The 16,383-nt window shown below is 35.4% G+C and overlaps 3 protein-coding genes across 6 annotated transcripts; 2 read left to right on the plus strand and 1 right to left on the minus strand.

Annotated features, from left to right (window-relative positions):
* Positions 1–3,777, plus strand: LOC103502395 (uncharacterized). Its single transcript, XM_008466322.3, has 7 exons — positions 1–983; positions 1,050–1,136; positions 1,228–1,443; positions 1,777–1,941; positions 2,044–2,097; positions 2,201–2,347; positions 3,257–3,777. Exons 1-7 carry the CDS (start codon positions 810–812, stop codon positions 3,632–3,634), a joined length of 1,221 nt encoding a protein of 406 aa, XP_008464544.1. The 5' UTR covers positions 1–809; the 3' UTR covers positions 3,635–3,777.
* A 2,167-nt stretch (positions 3,778–5,944) lies between these two features.
* Positions 5,945–10,478, minus strand: LOC103502391 (arginine-specific demethylase JMJ20). Of its 4 annotated transcripts, XR_540517.3 has the most exons (10): positions 10,094–10,365; positions 9,325–9,495; positions 8,443–8,605; positions 8,249–8,366; positions 8,046–8,115; positions 7,875–7,955; positions 7,519–7,575; positions 7,302–7,413; positions 6,218–6,908; positions 5,945–6,027 (listed from the first exon to the last, which is right to left on the minus strand). XR_540517.3 is itself a non-coding variant. In XM_008466318.3 (9 exons), the coding sequence occupies exons 1-9, from the start codon at positions 10,304–10,306 to the stop codon at positions 6,448–6,450; spliced, it is 1,446 nt and encodes a 481-aa protein (XP_008464540.1). In that variant the 5' UTR covers positions 10,307–10,365; the 3' UTR covers positions 5,945–6,447. The 4 variants fall into 4 exon arrangements, 2 of the variants coding, with proteins under 2 accessions (XP_008464540.1, XP_008464541.1); XM_008466318.3 differs by having other exon boundaries at positions 5,945–6,908; XM_008466319.3 differs by having other exon boundaries at positions 5,945–6,908; positions 9,325–9,488; positions 10,094–10,242.
* Positions 10,479–10,685: 207 nt separating this feature from the next.
* Positions 10,686–15,884, plus strand: LOC103502393 (cell division cycle protein 48 homolog). The gene is made up of 9 exons (XM_008466320.3): positions 10,686–10,835; positions 11,365–11,530; positions 11,620–11,848; positions 11,955–12,721; positions 12,814–13,035; positions 13,191–13,262; positions 13,364–13,645; positions 13,831–14,190; positions 15,398–15,884. The coding sequence occupies exons 1-9, from the start codon at positions 10,771–10,773 to the stop codon at positions 15,692–15,694; spliced, it is 2,460 nt and encodes an 819-aa protein (XP_008464542.2). The 5' UTR covers positions 10,686–10,770; the 3' UTR covers positions 15,695–15,884.
* The last annotated feature ends 499 nt before the right edge of the window (positions 15,885–16,383 follow it).

A 16,383-nucleotide genomic window follows, 5' to 3' on the forward strand; every position in this document is an offset into this window, starting at 1 on the left:
GAATTTGTGTGGTAGTGAAGAAAGAGAAAATTCTGCTGCTTTTGGAAAAGGAAAAGAAAGTGAAGTGCAAGCAATTGTATGGGAAGAGGAACCAGCTTTGCAGGTGAAACAACATAACATTGAAAAAGATTCATCCCAAGCTTGTCTGGTTGATTCTCCTCCTCTGTTTCTTCCATAGCCAGAAGAATTCTGTAAAGCAAAATCATTAATCAAAATTCAAACCAAAACCCACCTCAATTTCATGTCATCCATCTTCTTCACACAAGCCCAATCAAATGCCCATTTTTGCTTCTTTCTTTTTCAATCCTTGTAAGAAAGAAAAAGAAAACAACCCATTTCCTTTTTTAGTTTCTCGAGCCTTTTGACCAGTTTTCTATTCGTATTCAGACAATCCCAGCCCATCTGGGTCCTTTTCTTTTTTAAAAAACAAATTTAAAAGAAATTTGGTGTTCTCCAATTTCTCTATCTGTCAGAAAATCGCCATTAACGAAGCGAAGATGCTTTTCGAATGGAGAAAAGCTATATATATTATAGAATGTTGAAAATGGCGGATACTGTGTAGAAATATTTATGGGTTTTTGTTTTTGAAGAGAATGGTTCGTTCTGTTTTGTAAGGACATGCAGAGTGTTCGAAGCAGAGGAAGAAGAAGTTAAGTGTTAAGTTAAGAAGCTCTGTTGAATTTTTTTTGTTTTGTTTTTGCCCTAATACGACAATCCCAATACGTACAAACGCACGTATTCTTCTACCAAAACGACACTCCAAAACATTCCGTTGATCTGGCTGTTTTCCTTTCCCTTTCTTCCTCTCAATGTTATTAGCGGCTTTTGTTGCTTCATTTCTCCTCGCTTCGACCTCTTTTCTTCTGTCGGCGCCGCCCATTACGGCGGAGAATTTCAAACCCGCCACCTTAGAGTACCAGAAACTGAATAACGTTAAAGCCTACTTAAAGAACATCAATAAACCCCCCATCAAGATAATTCAGGCAAGTTTTGTCTTCTTTTATGAAACTTTGAGGATTTGCGGTTTGCTAATTTTTCTTCTTTTGCAGAGCCCAGATGGAGATTTAATTGATTGTGTGCTTTCTCATCTTCAACCTGCTTTTGATCACCATAAGCTCAAAGGACAATTGCCATTGGTAACTTGATTTATCTGTAATTTTATTTTATTGTAAACAGAGAGAGAGAGAGAGAGAGAGAAAGAGACAGAAATTATATTTCAATTTTCAGGATCCACCAGAGAGGCCAAGAGGTTACAACTCCTCAGCTGATTCTGTTGCTGAGAGCTTCCAGCTATGGCGGCAGACTGGTGAATCATGTCCTGAAGGAACTGTTCCCATTAGAAGAACAACAGAACAAGACATTTTAAGAGCAAGTTCTGTTCAAAGATTTGGAAGAAAGCCTTTAAAATCTATCAGAAGGGATTCAACAGGCAGTGGCCATGAGGTCAGTAGTTTGTTCTTCTTCAAATTCATTTAGTTTAAGAATTAATGCCGTGAGATGGATTTGGTTGTTTGTTGTTTGTTGTTTGATCTGGGAATCAAGACAAAACTGTCTTGTCATTTTGTTTTTTTTTTCCAAATGATTTAATACATCTGTAGTTCGTCCATTGAAAAGGGTAGCTAAATTTCGACCATTATTGGCTGAACCTACACTACACCAAATTACATCCTTTCTTCTTCAGGGAAAGATCAAATAATTGAGGGAATATGAAAGGGCTTGAAAGTTCATAAGTTTGTGGTCAATTTTCTTGACAGTTTTACTTTCCATTTCTTATAGCATGCTGTTGTGTTTGTTAATGGAGAACAATACTATGGAGCAAAAGCGAACATAAATGTTTGGGCACCTCATGTGAGTGATCAATATGAGTTCAGCTTGTCTCAAATTTGGGTTATTTCAGGATCATTCAATCATGATTTGAACACCATCGAAGCTGGCTGGCAGGCATGTTTTTATTATTCTCTCTTTCTCTTTTCCTCTTTCAATTTGCATTCGTTTGTTTGTGCTGAAAATTTCTGCGAATTTTGTTTATGATGATTTCTTCAGGTTAGTCCTGAGTTATATGGAGATAATTATCCTAGATTCTTCACATATTGGACAGTAAGTTTTACTTTACTGTAAATTTTCTAAAACTTGAAGGAAAATGGAAAGAAAAGTTTAGTTTTTGAACCTTGTTTCTTTCTCCATCTCTTGTGTTTTTCAGACAGATGCATACCAAGCAACAGGTTGTTACAACTTACTGTGTTCAGGTTTTGTTCAAACCAATAACAAGATTGCCATAGGAGCTGCAATATCTCCAAGATCTTACTACAATGGCAGACAATTTGATGTGGGTTTAATGATTTGGAAGGTGAGCTTTCTTCAATAATATCCAATGAAAAGATGGGGTAAATTCAAAATAACTTTATGTCTTGTTTTCAAGTGGAGGAGATTCTGACAGTAAACATGGTGAAATTTACTTTTTTGGATGTGGACTTTATTTAAAAACTATTTGTGGGGTTGGGGTGATTTGAACTTTTGGTTGAAAGATAAACTGGCTATTAATATAGTATTAGTGAAACATTTTTTAAAACCTTAATCGATTCCAAAGCAAGAAATGCTCTTTTTCCATTGATACGACTCTTAGATAATTTAATTTATTTCTTCTTTAGCAAAGATTTCTGTCCCTTATGATGGTTTGACTACCACTGACTTTCTCTCAGGTTTATATTAATTTTTGTGAAAGCTTTGGAGAATTTTCCTCAAACCAGTTGAACCCACATGGGAAATGGCACTATTTGCTTTTTATTCCGTCAAAATACACAAATTACTTTCGAGATTTTATTTGTCAAGTAGTCATTTTAGGTTCCATAGTAGGAGACAAATATTCCGCCTTCCGGTGTTTGGCCCATCGGCTTCTTAAGCCAATGTCAAATAACTTAACTCCATCAATTTCAATGGTCTTCACTATCGAAGTTTGCTCATTTATCAAGAAACTCATACTTCCCTCTTTCTTTAACTTCAAACTAAACACCTATTCATCCCAAATACAAAATCCCTAACAAACTTCATAATTCTACTCAGTTTCTCAGATAACCCCTAAATCCATTAAGCATAGTTTGGTTTAGATCAACGTATGCACATCTCAACTAATCTCATAAACAAGAATTATGGTCAAGATTAGTAACTTCGAAAATGTCCAAGTTTACAAGTTGTCTCTCGACCCTTATCACCATTCCTTGTCAGGTTCTTAAATCTTACCGATTGATTCTCAATGCAGGATCCGAGGCATGGAAACTGGTGGCTGGAAATAGGGCAAGGTCTTTTAGTAGGGTACTGGCCAGCATTTTTGTTCAGTCACTTGGGAAGCCATGCCAGCATGATCCAATTTGGAGGAGAAATAGTAAACACAAGATCAACAGGCTTCCACACATCAACACAAATGGGAAGTGGCCATTTTGCTGAAGAAGGATATGGAAAAGCTTCTTATTTCAGAAACTTGCAAATAATTGATTGGGACAACAGCTTGCTTCCTGTTTCAAATCTTCATTTATTGGCTGATCATCCAAATTGTTATGATATAAGACAAGGAAAAAACAAGCTTTGGGGCAATTATTTTTACTATGGAGGTCCTGGTAGAAATGTACACTGTCCATGAGCAGATTTACTATGGCATAGATTTTTATTTTTGGGAATTTTATTTTTGGGAATTTTATTTCTTACCCACTTTTTCTATAGGCCTTCTTCAGAATGTTTTGGGTTGCTGTTATTATTGTTAATTTATATATATTTTTTGGTTTATTTCTTCTTCTTCTTCCTCTTCTTCTTTTCTTCTATGTGGGCCCTTTTTGGGAATATTGTAAATTTTGGAGATAATAGGAGATGTGTATTCAAAATTATGAAGTGATGGGTCCAATTTTCCTCGAGTTCAAAACAAATATAAAAGACAAATCTTACAAATGAAAAGCAACACAAAAGCTGAACATAATAATCCAAAACATTTCCTCTCAAGTTAATCACTCTCCTAGTATCAATGAGATTCTCTCCATTTAATAATAAGTTTGGCAAATATTCTTTCTAAAATTTATTGTTCTAGAAAATATAGACCCGGACAAAATATCATAAATTTAAATTTAATTGCAACGGGTAACACTTTAAGAGTTAATAATTAAGTATGTTGCAACATTTTTATAAAATTGTAAATATAACCGTTTATTAGTGATAGAGTCTTATTAACGATATAGTCTATCACCAGTAAAGTTTAAAAGTTTGATATAAATTTTATTATATCGACAAATTCTATTAATGATAGACTCTGTCGGTAGACTTTTTTTTTTTTTTTTTTTTTTTTTTTTTGGTATAGTTACTATATTTGCAATTGTTATTTGTATACACATGTACGTAAGCACATCTAAGTGATTCGTGGAGAGTATCATTTACAAGATTATGAGTTAGAAATGTTGTAAATCGATGAGTTTTTATACCAAAAAAAGGGTTTAACAAGCCTCCAGGACTTGCAAAGATAGAACTCTCTAATTGTTACTTGTCTTATTACAAAAGACTTACACAAGGATAATTTCTTTAATCTTAATTAAGAATTGAAGCAAAAATTTGAAAAAAAGTTTAAATATAACTATAATGAAACTAATGTAGAATTATTATAGTTATTCATACTTAATTATTAAAGATGACAAGGACTCACTCAATGAGTAGATAAGATGTATTTTTTTTTTAATTAAAAAAAGATAAGATGTATTACTTTAGAATGGATTAAAGTGGTTCATAATGTCATCTCATAATGTCACTAAGATTTGTCAAAAGAAAAGTTTCCTCATATCAGTTTTGTAAGGTCCCATGCTTTTTATGAATTTGCATGTGGGGAGCAATAAAGGAGCAATATACTTGCATACCTCTTTTAACATTCTCAATCTTTAGAAGAACCATTACAGGAATATCTGCAGTGAAATGGTGTGAATATATCAAAAGGAGAGTATGAAAAGTCAACCAAACATAATTAATGGTGGTGGTCAATGCTATTTCCACTTTTTTTTTTTTATATATAAAATAATTCTAGCAAAATATTTAGATATATAACAAAATATCATAGTATATCTATGATATATAGATAGTAATATGATAGGTTACTATCTATGTCTATCTATTATAATTACGAATAGAAGTCTATTTTAATCTATCTCGATCAAACTTAGATATACGGTGAATTTGAAAATAGACCTCAATTTTATATCTATGGATCTTTTCACAACATTCACTATTTCACCTCTTTAAATAATTAATGAGTAAACTTTGGCAGTGAATGTTAAGAACTATTAATCTATGTTTTATAATAAGTTATGTATTGATGGGTTAGATATTCTCTCTTTCTACTTTTCCATTTTTCAAAGGTTCTTAACAAAGATTGTCTGTCTGACAATTCTTTGGATTATCATATCTTTTAAGAATATGATTCTCCTTGATTTGATGCTTAATCTCTTTAACTGTAATTGATACGTATTTCCATCTCGAGGTTCAAATACTCATATAGTAAAAGATTTCTTAACCTATACTAAATACAAAAATAGGTTAGAATGGGAGAATATTTACATCCTGATTTTACCCTTACAATTTTTCATAATTTATGTTATATCTTTCGTTATAACTATTTGGATTGAGATGGTTACATGCAGAGTGGTGTATATCGAAGACATGTTAGCAACCAACAACTTCTAATCATAAATATGAAACGTTAAAATATATATATATATATATATATATATATATATATATATATATATATATATATATATATATATATATATATATATATATATATATATATATATATATATATATATATATAACTACACTATTAATTCCATGTCTATGGTATGTGTTATGGACTAGTCATGTGAATGAATTAGAAGACATGTTAGCAACCAACAACGGAGAACAGGAAGGTTAAACTGAGTGAAGAGAAGAGTGAAATGAATGCCACTGCTTGGTGCCACCAACTTTAACCACAGACACTCATCTTAGTGTACTGGCCTGAAACTGAAAAGGCATACAATAATACAGTTTGCTTTACCAACATAAGAAAAGAAAATAACACTTTATGAGGATAGATCAGGAAAAAGAAAAAAAAGAAAAGCGAGGCCCATAAAAGATGGTGATCTTTGGTGGGTGCTCCCACAATCTGATCCACCACTGGGGTCACTTTCAAATCGAACCACAGACTACTAACCTCTTGTTTCTCTTTCTTTTCTTTGAATCAATGCAATGATCCAATCATGAGAGAGAAAGAGAATCTGTATCCAAGATTTGTCACTTCAATGCCAGGAGGACCAGCACTAACGGTGGAGTTCATTTCATTTTGATTTCTCATTTCTCAAATGCCTGCTAGATGAAGATGAACCACACTGTTGTCTAGAAACTAGCTTGAGAATCAGTTGTGTATGAAGAAATGACAAACAATCATTCCGATGATTCTAAGCTTGTGTGTTCAGTTAAGACCGCGTCGATATATTTGACAAGATCTTGGGGAGACGAAACAGCATCACAAAAGTTTTGAATGACTATCAAAGTGCAAGAATCTTGTGTTGCGACTGTCTTTGAACATAAGCTCAAAACCTGTCGATTGTGTATGGACTCACAGATTTGAATTAAAGAATAACAGAGTTTAGAAAACATGGGATTTTTGTGTGTTTCTACTAGATCCAACACGAATCCTTGGTCTCCTGAAAAACATTCCAGGGATTTCATTTTCAAGGCAATCTGCTGTATTGAAGAAAGATTCTGAACCAACTGTTGAATTATTGGAAATGTGCTCCCAGTCCCAGCAATATTTTCAGCATCTCTAACTAGAATGTCAAGTACCACCGAATTCGCGAGCGAAAAGCGTGCTAAGAAGATGAAGAAGTCATAGAAGTTCATGCCTGAAAGAAGAGAAAAGAAGTTGTAGAAATTAACTAGTAACACCACATCAATGGTGAAGTGTGGATGCACATTTCTTCCTTAATCCTAGCAGTGCATGCATGGTAGAAAGCTTTCCACTGAAAACTTCTAATAATGAGAAAACGGGAGTTCTTAAGAGCTTGCTCCCTAGTGATGCTCTGATCTCAATAAGCTGGTTAAAGATTTTAAAGTATTATGTCCAGCTCTAAATTAAACTAGAAAATAAGATAACGTATACGTCTCGAATTATTGAAACACGATCTAGTTGTTTTGGCAGTTTACTCAATACAACTTTGTATACCTGGTCAGAATGTTAGAATGTTGATTCAACCATCGACTACGACTATACGCAGTGATCTAAAACTTTATGCTACCTGTGTTAGCTGCAAGGTTGCGCTGACAGAGACCTTCAAAATCATCACATATATCTCTAATGTCTTCTATGTACTCCTTGGCTTCATTATAGTCCCGCAACATCAAGTCCAACTAAAAGAATGAAAATTCAGAGCAGAGAATAGGCCATTTGGATCAGAATATTGTTTATCAAGTGGCGAACAAAGATTTTGTAATGCCTATGATAACAATCCTTACCACCCAACAGAGATTGTAGGAGTTAAACCAATTGTGGTTTATTGATATGGTGTCATCCTGAAAACATAAACATACAAAAAGATAGAATGGTTGTTGAGGAGACAAACTATGATGGAAAATATAGACGAACCTCAAAGTTAAAAAACCTTTAAAAAAAGAAAAAGCAAACTGAATCAAGCAGCCGTTGAGAAATAATAAACGGAGAGAGGTTGAGAGCGTAAAGGACAATTCAAGTAATCTACCATAGTGGAACAAGCACAAGTGCTAATCATAAAATAACGAGACCTAAAAGGCTCAAACCATGAAAAATACAAATTAATTTGCACAAGGACATAAAAAGAAATGAATCATAATACCAGATTATGAACTTGATGATACCAGCCACTTGGCACAAATATAATTTCATTTGGTTCTTGAATACATTCCAACCAGGTAGCCTGCATAATGATAAACAAATGAACATGGAAAAAGCCGATATATTCAAGAGATAGAAGGAGAAAAGGTTTAGCATATGCAATTATATTTACCTTCTTAAAACCAGGAAACAAATTTTCACTTATATCATCAAAGATATTATAAACACAGGCCTTCATATTCCTGAAAATATAAACAAAAAAGTCCCTTCAGAATAGAAATTGGTGGTTACTTACAAAATTTGAACAAGATCAAATCAAACACATTGAACCATCAGTTAACAGGAAAGTGCAAAATAACAAAACTATGTTCATGCCTGTCGAATACAAGATGAGACTGAGAAGGAGGCAAAAGAAACCACTGTTTCTTTCCACAAACATTTGCTGACCAGCTGTATGACCTGAAAACATCAGCATGAAGTGGAGTCCAAGAACCTAATCAAGAACCATGCACACGTTTTTATGAGGGCAAACGTTAAAAAAAGTGCCTGAGTTGTATATGATGCTACACCTTTTGCTCCCATGTAAACGAAACGATAGTCGGAGCAACTTATTTCATCATTCTCTTGGTAAGAGTCAGGATCCCTGTGCATACGGTAGCTGTCAAGGTATAGGTTCAGCCAGTCATCACAAACAAAGTGTGGAGTTGAATATGCTGTATAATTTAGATATTCCTGAGAATCACATCAAGAAGGATAGGAAAACACGTGAGACCACACATCTAGCTATTCTCTAACAAATAAAGCCCATAATTTGACAGCCATTCAGTAAAATCTTTATTGCATCATGTTTCTAACAGTGACAATGCAAGATGACAATGTAAAGATCAATATAGCATGGAAATTTAAGATAATGACACAACTAGTTAATAGCAGGCAATTTAGGAAAACCTGTGTATGGCTGTGTGAGCGCTATATGCGGGATTACTCAAGGGGAAATTAAGCAGGATACTCATAGACTCATAGTTACACTACAATCAACGTCAAATACAAAATTCTTTTCGTAGGATATCTGGAGAAATAATGCAAAGACATTTCAACCAGTTGAGAAAGGAGGATGTTTCTAAGCTTTTTCATAGTTCAGATTCAAAGTTAAGCTATGAGATGAACTGTGTTCCAACCTACTTGTCCACATGAATATCCTAAAAAATGCACCTTTTAATAAAACATGCTTCAATTAAAGTGTACAAAGCAACATTACGTGGGGTTAAAAGAGCCATGTTGGTCTTCCACATGTGTTCCAAACAACCAATTAACCTCATAATTTGACACTAGAAGCATTACATGATGGACTTTCTTAGGTCTACAATTTGTTCTTCCTTATAGACATATATATCCATAAGTTCTAACACAAACAAAAAAAATGAAGGGAAAAAATAAGTAGAGGCTTACACCTTCACAAAATGCCAGTCTTTCAAGTATAGTACAGACTCGTCTGTAAGTCCATTGTTTGAGCCAAGGCCATTCTCCGGTATGGGCTCCTTACACCATTGATCAATGAACTCTGAAACAGACATTTCTACTCTCTTCTGATCTGTAAATTCTCTAGTACCGCAATCTGCAACCTAAAAGTGCCAAATGATTATCTGACCTCATAAAAAGTGGAACACAGACTTGAAACTCTTTCTTTAGAGTAGTTGAACATGAATAGACAAGTTTCACTATAGGAAGCTTATTCCCATTAGTGGTACATAAGCACGGACACGTCAACTAAGTGTGATAGCTCAATCAAATTGAAATGATTGTTCCATTTCCTCTTACTTTGTTTTCTATGGTAAGACTAGTAGATTGCAAATGAGGGAGACTGGAATGCAATAGTCATAATGCAACAAGGGAGAAAAAATGTATGGTTAGTGAGACAAACAAGACTGATCCTTTTTGCATCATTTCAATGTTACCAATAACAATAAAATGGAACAGTTCATTGAAGAACTAATCCCCACACAAGTAATAAGAGATGCAAGAGCAAGACTCTTCCTTACAAGTTGAAATGCATTAATAAAACCAACCCACTAATTCCACTGAATAAAATCCCCGGATATACTGAGCATTTGAATTACAATACATCGTGCTGAAATGAGATTAGACAAAGAAGAATACATATGAAAATTAAGCTCGCACAATCAGAACCAAAAAGACATCTTCAAGCAGAAATTTTAGTACCTGTACCCTGGACTTCCCGAAATGGGTGGAAAAGAAACTTAGATTTGGCTGCCCATTCTCGTCGACCCAATCACTGCAAGCCTTCCAATCATCCATGAGACCTGTCAACACTACAGGTTTGTTCTTCTCCATGTATCGTTCTACAAATTCCTTATAACTCAGTCCTTTCCCATTTACTTTGTCTATTTCCCCACAAATTTCGATACCCATCATTTACTTTGCTGAAATTTTCGTCTTTCAGAACCGCCGTGGCCGTTAGGACAAGCAAGGAGAACAAAGGTCGAACACCGCCGGTAGCAGCCGTAATTTTGTCTTCCTCGAGCAATGAAATTGGGCTGGTATAAGTTGGGCCAGGCCCAGATTCAATGGCGGATCCAAACAGAATAAAAGCCGCAATTTGTCAAACGTTGTCTTTTTGGTTTCACCTGCTACTGAAAAATGGCGCCTACTTCACCGATAGCTTTGCTTCCATGGCGACCAGCCATTAGTTTCATGTATAGGTGGAGAGAACTGATTGGAATCAACGTCTTTATGGAAACGGGCTATGTCGGTTGTCCGTCTTCCGTACAACAGTGTCATCTATTTTTCATTTCTTCGCATCTTCCTTCTGCATTGCTCCGGTGGTCTGAAAACTTGCAGAAACCCTTGTGGTGTTCAAAACACAAAAGGCTGAAACGATGGCAGACCCAACGGCTTCTTCGGCTTCAGACAAGGGACAGGAACCCTCTTCTTCATCGGACGAGTAAGTTTTCGTTTAGAATCTTGATTGTTCTTGTTCAGGCTGAGTAATTACCTCTGGATTTTTCTGGTTTTCAAACGGCAAGATAGGTTGATAGAGATTTTAGCTGTATCTTACTTCCATACAAGTGAAAAGTTGGTGCTACATATGTTCCAAAAACTGTTCTGGAAATTTTAGTTTTTCTGCAATTCTTTTCATGAGATGGATAGGGTGGGGGAAGATTTTATCATAATATGTATTGAATTTAAATAAGAGAGAAGATGGAGCTTAAGCGTGTTCAGGAACTGTGTTGATTTTGTAGTGCCTATGTAACATTAATCATTAATCAAAACCTGTGTACTACGATTTTTCAACTATTAATGAAGAAGAAGAGAGTGCCTTCGAGTCTAAATTCCTTGTGTAGTTGTAATATTTTGATTGGATTGACTCATTTCTACTAACCACTAAATCAAGTTTACTAATCATTGAGCTAGAAATTGCAGTTTTTGGTGAGTTTTTGTATTGATTCTATCGAACCTTTTGTTGGAAATAGGAAAAATACTAAACGGGATTTTTCCACTGCAATTTTGGAACGGAAGAAATCTCCAAATCGCTTAGTTGTTGATGAGGCTATAAATGATGATAACTCTGTTGTTTCTTTGCATCCTGCCACCATGGAAAAGTTGCAGTTCTTTAGAGGAGATACTATTTTATTAAAGGTGATTTTTATGCTTGTTTTGGCAGACTGTTTCATCTATCCAGGAGAATGATAATTAGTTTACTTGCATTGTTGTTATTATTATAATAGGGGAAGAAGCGGAGAGATACAGTGTGTATTGTACTTGCTGATGAACAATGTGAAGAGTCAAAAATCAGAATGAATAAAATTGTAAGAGGTAATCTCAGAGTTCGTCTTGGAGATGTTGTATCTGTCCATCAGTGTCCTGATGTGAAGTATGGAAAGCGGGTTCATATCCTCCCTATTGATGATACAATAGAGGGTGTTACTGGCAACCTATTTGATGCATATTTGAAACGTGAGGGTTTTGTACTAGTTTTATTATCTCTCCTTGATTTTAGATTACAGATTTTCTGGAAAATGATTGGAATCTGATTCTGATTTATTGCTACTCTTGTTGTTAGCTTATTTCTTGGAAGCATATCGACCGGTAAGGAAGGGTGACCTGTTCTTAGTCCGGGGTGGAATGAGAAGTGTTGAGTTCAAGGTCATAGAAACGGATCCTGGTGAATACTGTGTTGTTGCACCTGATACCGAGATCTTCTGTGAGGGAGAACCCATCAAACGTGAGGATGAGGAGAGATTAAATGAAGTTGGATATGATGATGTTGGAGGTGTCAGGAAGCAAATGGCTCAGATCCGAGAATTAGTCGAGTTACCACTTAGACACCCACAACTCTTCAAATCAATTGGTGTTAAGCCTCCAAAAGGGATATTGCTATATGGGCCTCCTGGTTCTGGAAAAACTCTTATAGCAAGAGCTGTTGCTAACGAGACAGGTGCCTTCTTCTTTCTTATTAATGGGCCGGAAATAATGTCAAAGTTAGCTGGTGAGAGCGAAAGTAATCTGAGGAAGGCATTTGAGGAAGCTGAAAAGAATGCCCCCTCGATTATATTTATTGATGAGCTTGATTCCATTGCTCCAAAGAGGGAGAAAACGCATGGAGAAGTGGAAAGACGGATTGTGTCCCAACTTCTTACCTTGATGGATGGCCTGAAGACTCGAGCACATGTTATTGTTATTGGAGCAACTAATAGACCCAATTCAATTGACCCTGCTTTGAGGAGATTTGGAAGATTTGATCGGGAGATTGATATTGGTGTACCCGATGAAGTAGGACGATTGGAAGTCCTTAGGATCCATACAAAGAACATGAAACTTGCAGAGAATGTGAGATTCTTTTTAATGTTACCTCACATAACTTTTCAGTAAACATATTTTCCACATAGAACCTTTTCTTAAGAAGCTGGTCTTTTTACCAGGTTGATCTTGAGAGAGTTGCAAGGGATACACATGGTTATGTTGGTGCCGACCTAGCCGCTCTTTGTACTGAAGCAGCACTCCAGTGTATTAGGGAGAAAATGGATGTCATCGACTTGGAAGATGAATCAATAGATGCTGAGGTTTTGAATTCCATGGCTGTAACCAATGAACACTTCCAAACTGCTCTAGGGTCTTCTAATCCATCGGCCTTGCGGGAAACTGTGAGTCTGCTTCCTTAAATTTTACTCTGAAAACACTACTTCCATATCTTGTTAGAGATTGTGGTTAGTTTGGCGTAAAATTGCCTCTAGTGTTGTCTTCCTTTTCAACTGACTATGCTGTCGTAAAAACTTCAAAATTTTCCTTTTGCTTTTAGGTTGTGGAGGTTCCAAACGTGTCATGGGATGATATTGGTGGGTTGGAAAATGTTAAAAGAGAGCTCCAGGAGGTTCGTGCCCTGTTTTATAGTTTGAAGTTTATAATTTTAAGCTTTTGCCTCACTTTTTTTTCCCTCTCTGAACTCGTTTCTATGTGATTGTTTTGTGGCAGACTGTCCAATACCCAGTGGAGCATCCTGAGAAGTTTGAAAAATTTGGCATGTCACCTTCTAAAGGTGTTCTCTTTTATGGTCCCCCTGGCTGTGGTAAAACGCTACTGGCTAAGGCAATTGCCAATGAATGCCAGGCCAACTTTATAAGTGTGAAAGGACCTGAGTTGCTGACGATGTGGTTTGGTGAAAGTGAGGCAAACGTGAGAGAGATATTTGACAAGGCTCGTCAGTCAGCTCCTTGTGTACTATTTTTTGATGAGCTCGATTCTATAGCAACTCAGGTTCTAAGTCTTCTAGCTTCAACATATATTTGACCAATTCTTATTTCTTATCAATTTTTTACAATTAATATCACTCTTTTTACTTTAAAAGTATGCTTATATATATACGTACATTCGTATGTGAGCGAAATTCAGATTTTTTATATATGTTTAAAAGATATGATAAATCAATTTGATTTTCACAGCGTGGTAGCTCTGTTGGAGATGCTGGTGGTGCAGCAGACAGAGTCTTGAACCAACTTCTTACAGAAATGGATGGCATGACTGCAAAGAAGACTGTGTTCATAATTGGGGCAACAAACAGGCCAGACATTATCGACCCCGCGCTGCTGAGGCCGGGTCGTCTGGACCAATTAATATACATCCCACTCCCTGACGAGTCTTCTCGTCTTCAAATCTTTGAAGCGTGTCTGCGAAAGTCGCCAGTGGCGAAAGATGTCAATCTGTCAGCTCTTGCACGGTATACCCATGGCTTCAGTGGAGCTGATATCACCGAAATATGTCAGCGTGCCTGCAAGTATGCCATTAGAGAAAATATTGAGAAGGTACTTCTTTACCAAAATTATATTTCTACAGTTTGATGTGGCAGAAACTTTGACTCTGAGTGAACATCTTTTACTTGAAGTTCTTGCTCGTTAAAAGAACCATGCTTTAGGAGATTGGTGAAATGATTGGACTCATGTTTGATAACCATTTTGTTTTTTTGTTTTCTATTTGTGAAAATTATGCTTGTTTCCTCCCATTTTTTTAGGGAAGTTTTTCTTCCCACTTAAAAACACAAGTTTAGTTTGGCTTTTGAAAAACGTTTTCAAAATGTTGATAATTTAACAAGAAAATTATCAGTAGAAGTAGTTCCTATAAGCTTAATTTTCAAACATGTAGAAAATTAAGGTTAGCAACAAATTCTTTGGAGAACTGTGGTAGTTCTGATGATACGTCATCCATGTGGTGATCTTTCTAACCAACTCTTTCTTTAAAAACTCTGACTGACTATGTAAGGTGTTTGCTTCTTGTACTCACAACTAATTTCGTTTCTTTCTTTTTTTACCCATTTTTATTTTCCCTTTTTCTTCATCCACATACTGTTTATCTCACTGACCCTGATCATTGCTGCCTAACCAATTGCAGACCAGCCATTCCTTCATCTCTTTTCAGCTGATAAGGCCAAAGCTGAAAATAGAAAACAACTGAAGAAACTACAATCTGACATAAATATAGGACCTTCAAGAAAGACTTGCATTTTTTTCATGGAAAAAATTAAAACTCTTCAGTGACAAGCTTAGTAATAAAAGTCCTCGTGAAATGAGAAACCATGTTCATTCACTGTGGCTGCGTAAAGCCTTTTTTTTTTTTTTTTTTTTTTTCCTGATGATGTCTTTTCCCATCCATGAAAACTGAAACCAACGTACTTTTCTTAAAAGTTAGCATTTACACCAACTTCTTGACTCTACTTTTTCTTGAACTAGTTGTTATCTGCCAAACACTTTCTTTCTTTAGCCTGTGCTGGTTTGAGTTCTTTACTCTATTTTTGCTTAAACTAGTCAGCATTTATACCACATGTCATGGATTAGAAAGGTGATTCTTTTTTAGTTTTGCCTTCTTCATTTTATGTTTAGTGATATATGCACATTGAGATATGAAATTCCCAACACCAATTTATAATGCCTCATTACTTTAAAAAATTACTTCTATGGAACTATACATATTTACTTTAATCTGTTAACTTGTTTTTATCCACAAAATGGGTGTTAGGATCTTGAAAGGGAGAGAAAGCAGGGTGAAAACTCAGAAGCCATGGAAGAAGATGAGATTGACGATGTCTCAGAGATTAAAGCAGCACATTTTGAGGAGTCAATGAAGTTTGCTCGCCGAAGTGTGAGCGATGCAGACATCAGGAAGTACCAGCTCTTTGCTCAGACCCTACAGCAATCTCGTGGGATTGGTTCTGAGTTTCGGTTCCCTGATCGAAACGACAATGTGGCAGCGGGATCTGCTGACCCCTATGCTTCCACCATGGGTGCTGGAGATGATGATGACCTTTATGGCTGAAGTTCAAACCATTCAGGGCAGTAGTTTGTTCGGTTTTTCTTCTGTAAACGAGTTTTTAGTGCTTTTTATGGGCTTTCTTCTCTTGGAATGTAGTGGTTAAGTGAAGAGACTCGTGTTGTTGTAGACACTTTCTTAGAAAGGTCTCTCTATGTAAATAAAGGAATGTGGAACGCATCATGACTTCCGAGTAGACATCTCTTGGTTCTGAATTCCGGAAAAAGAATTGAAGGCAGTAACAAATTTGGAACTAAAAAATAAAAAATAAAACAGTACATACTTAAAAGTTATAAGTAAATTAATTTATACTACTTGTTAATATTATATTTGAAATTTTTCCATACAAATGTAGACAATTCTTCAAATATTAGACTCGTGATGAACAATTCTAAAGAAAATTAGTAATGAAAGAAAGCTTAATAGATAATATTACAAGTTTCACTGAATAAATCAAGCAAAATATAATAAAATAATATAAACTGATACACCTCCCAAAGTTAATGATATAACAAAATTATTGATAACTTTCGATGATAGACTAAAATTTTGGAATATTTTTGTTAATATTTTTATCATTTACAATAATTTTTTAATACAATTTGTAGTTCAAATTTTGTGATGAAGTAAATTTGATGACTTTGTAATTGTACTTTATTGTTACATATTTATCTGTTTAGATTTGAACATGTGGG

The sequence above is a fragment of the Cucumis melo genome, chromosome 2 (assembly GCF_025177605.1).
Source record: "Cucumis melo cultivar AY chromosome 2, USDA_Cmelo_AY_1.0, whole genome shotgun sequence".
Taxonomy (NCBI): domain Eukaryota; kingdom Viridiplantae; phylum Streptophyta; class Magnoliopsida; order Cucurbitales; family Cucurbitaceae; genus Cucumis; species Cucumis melo.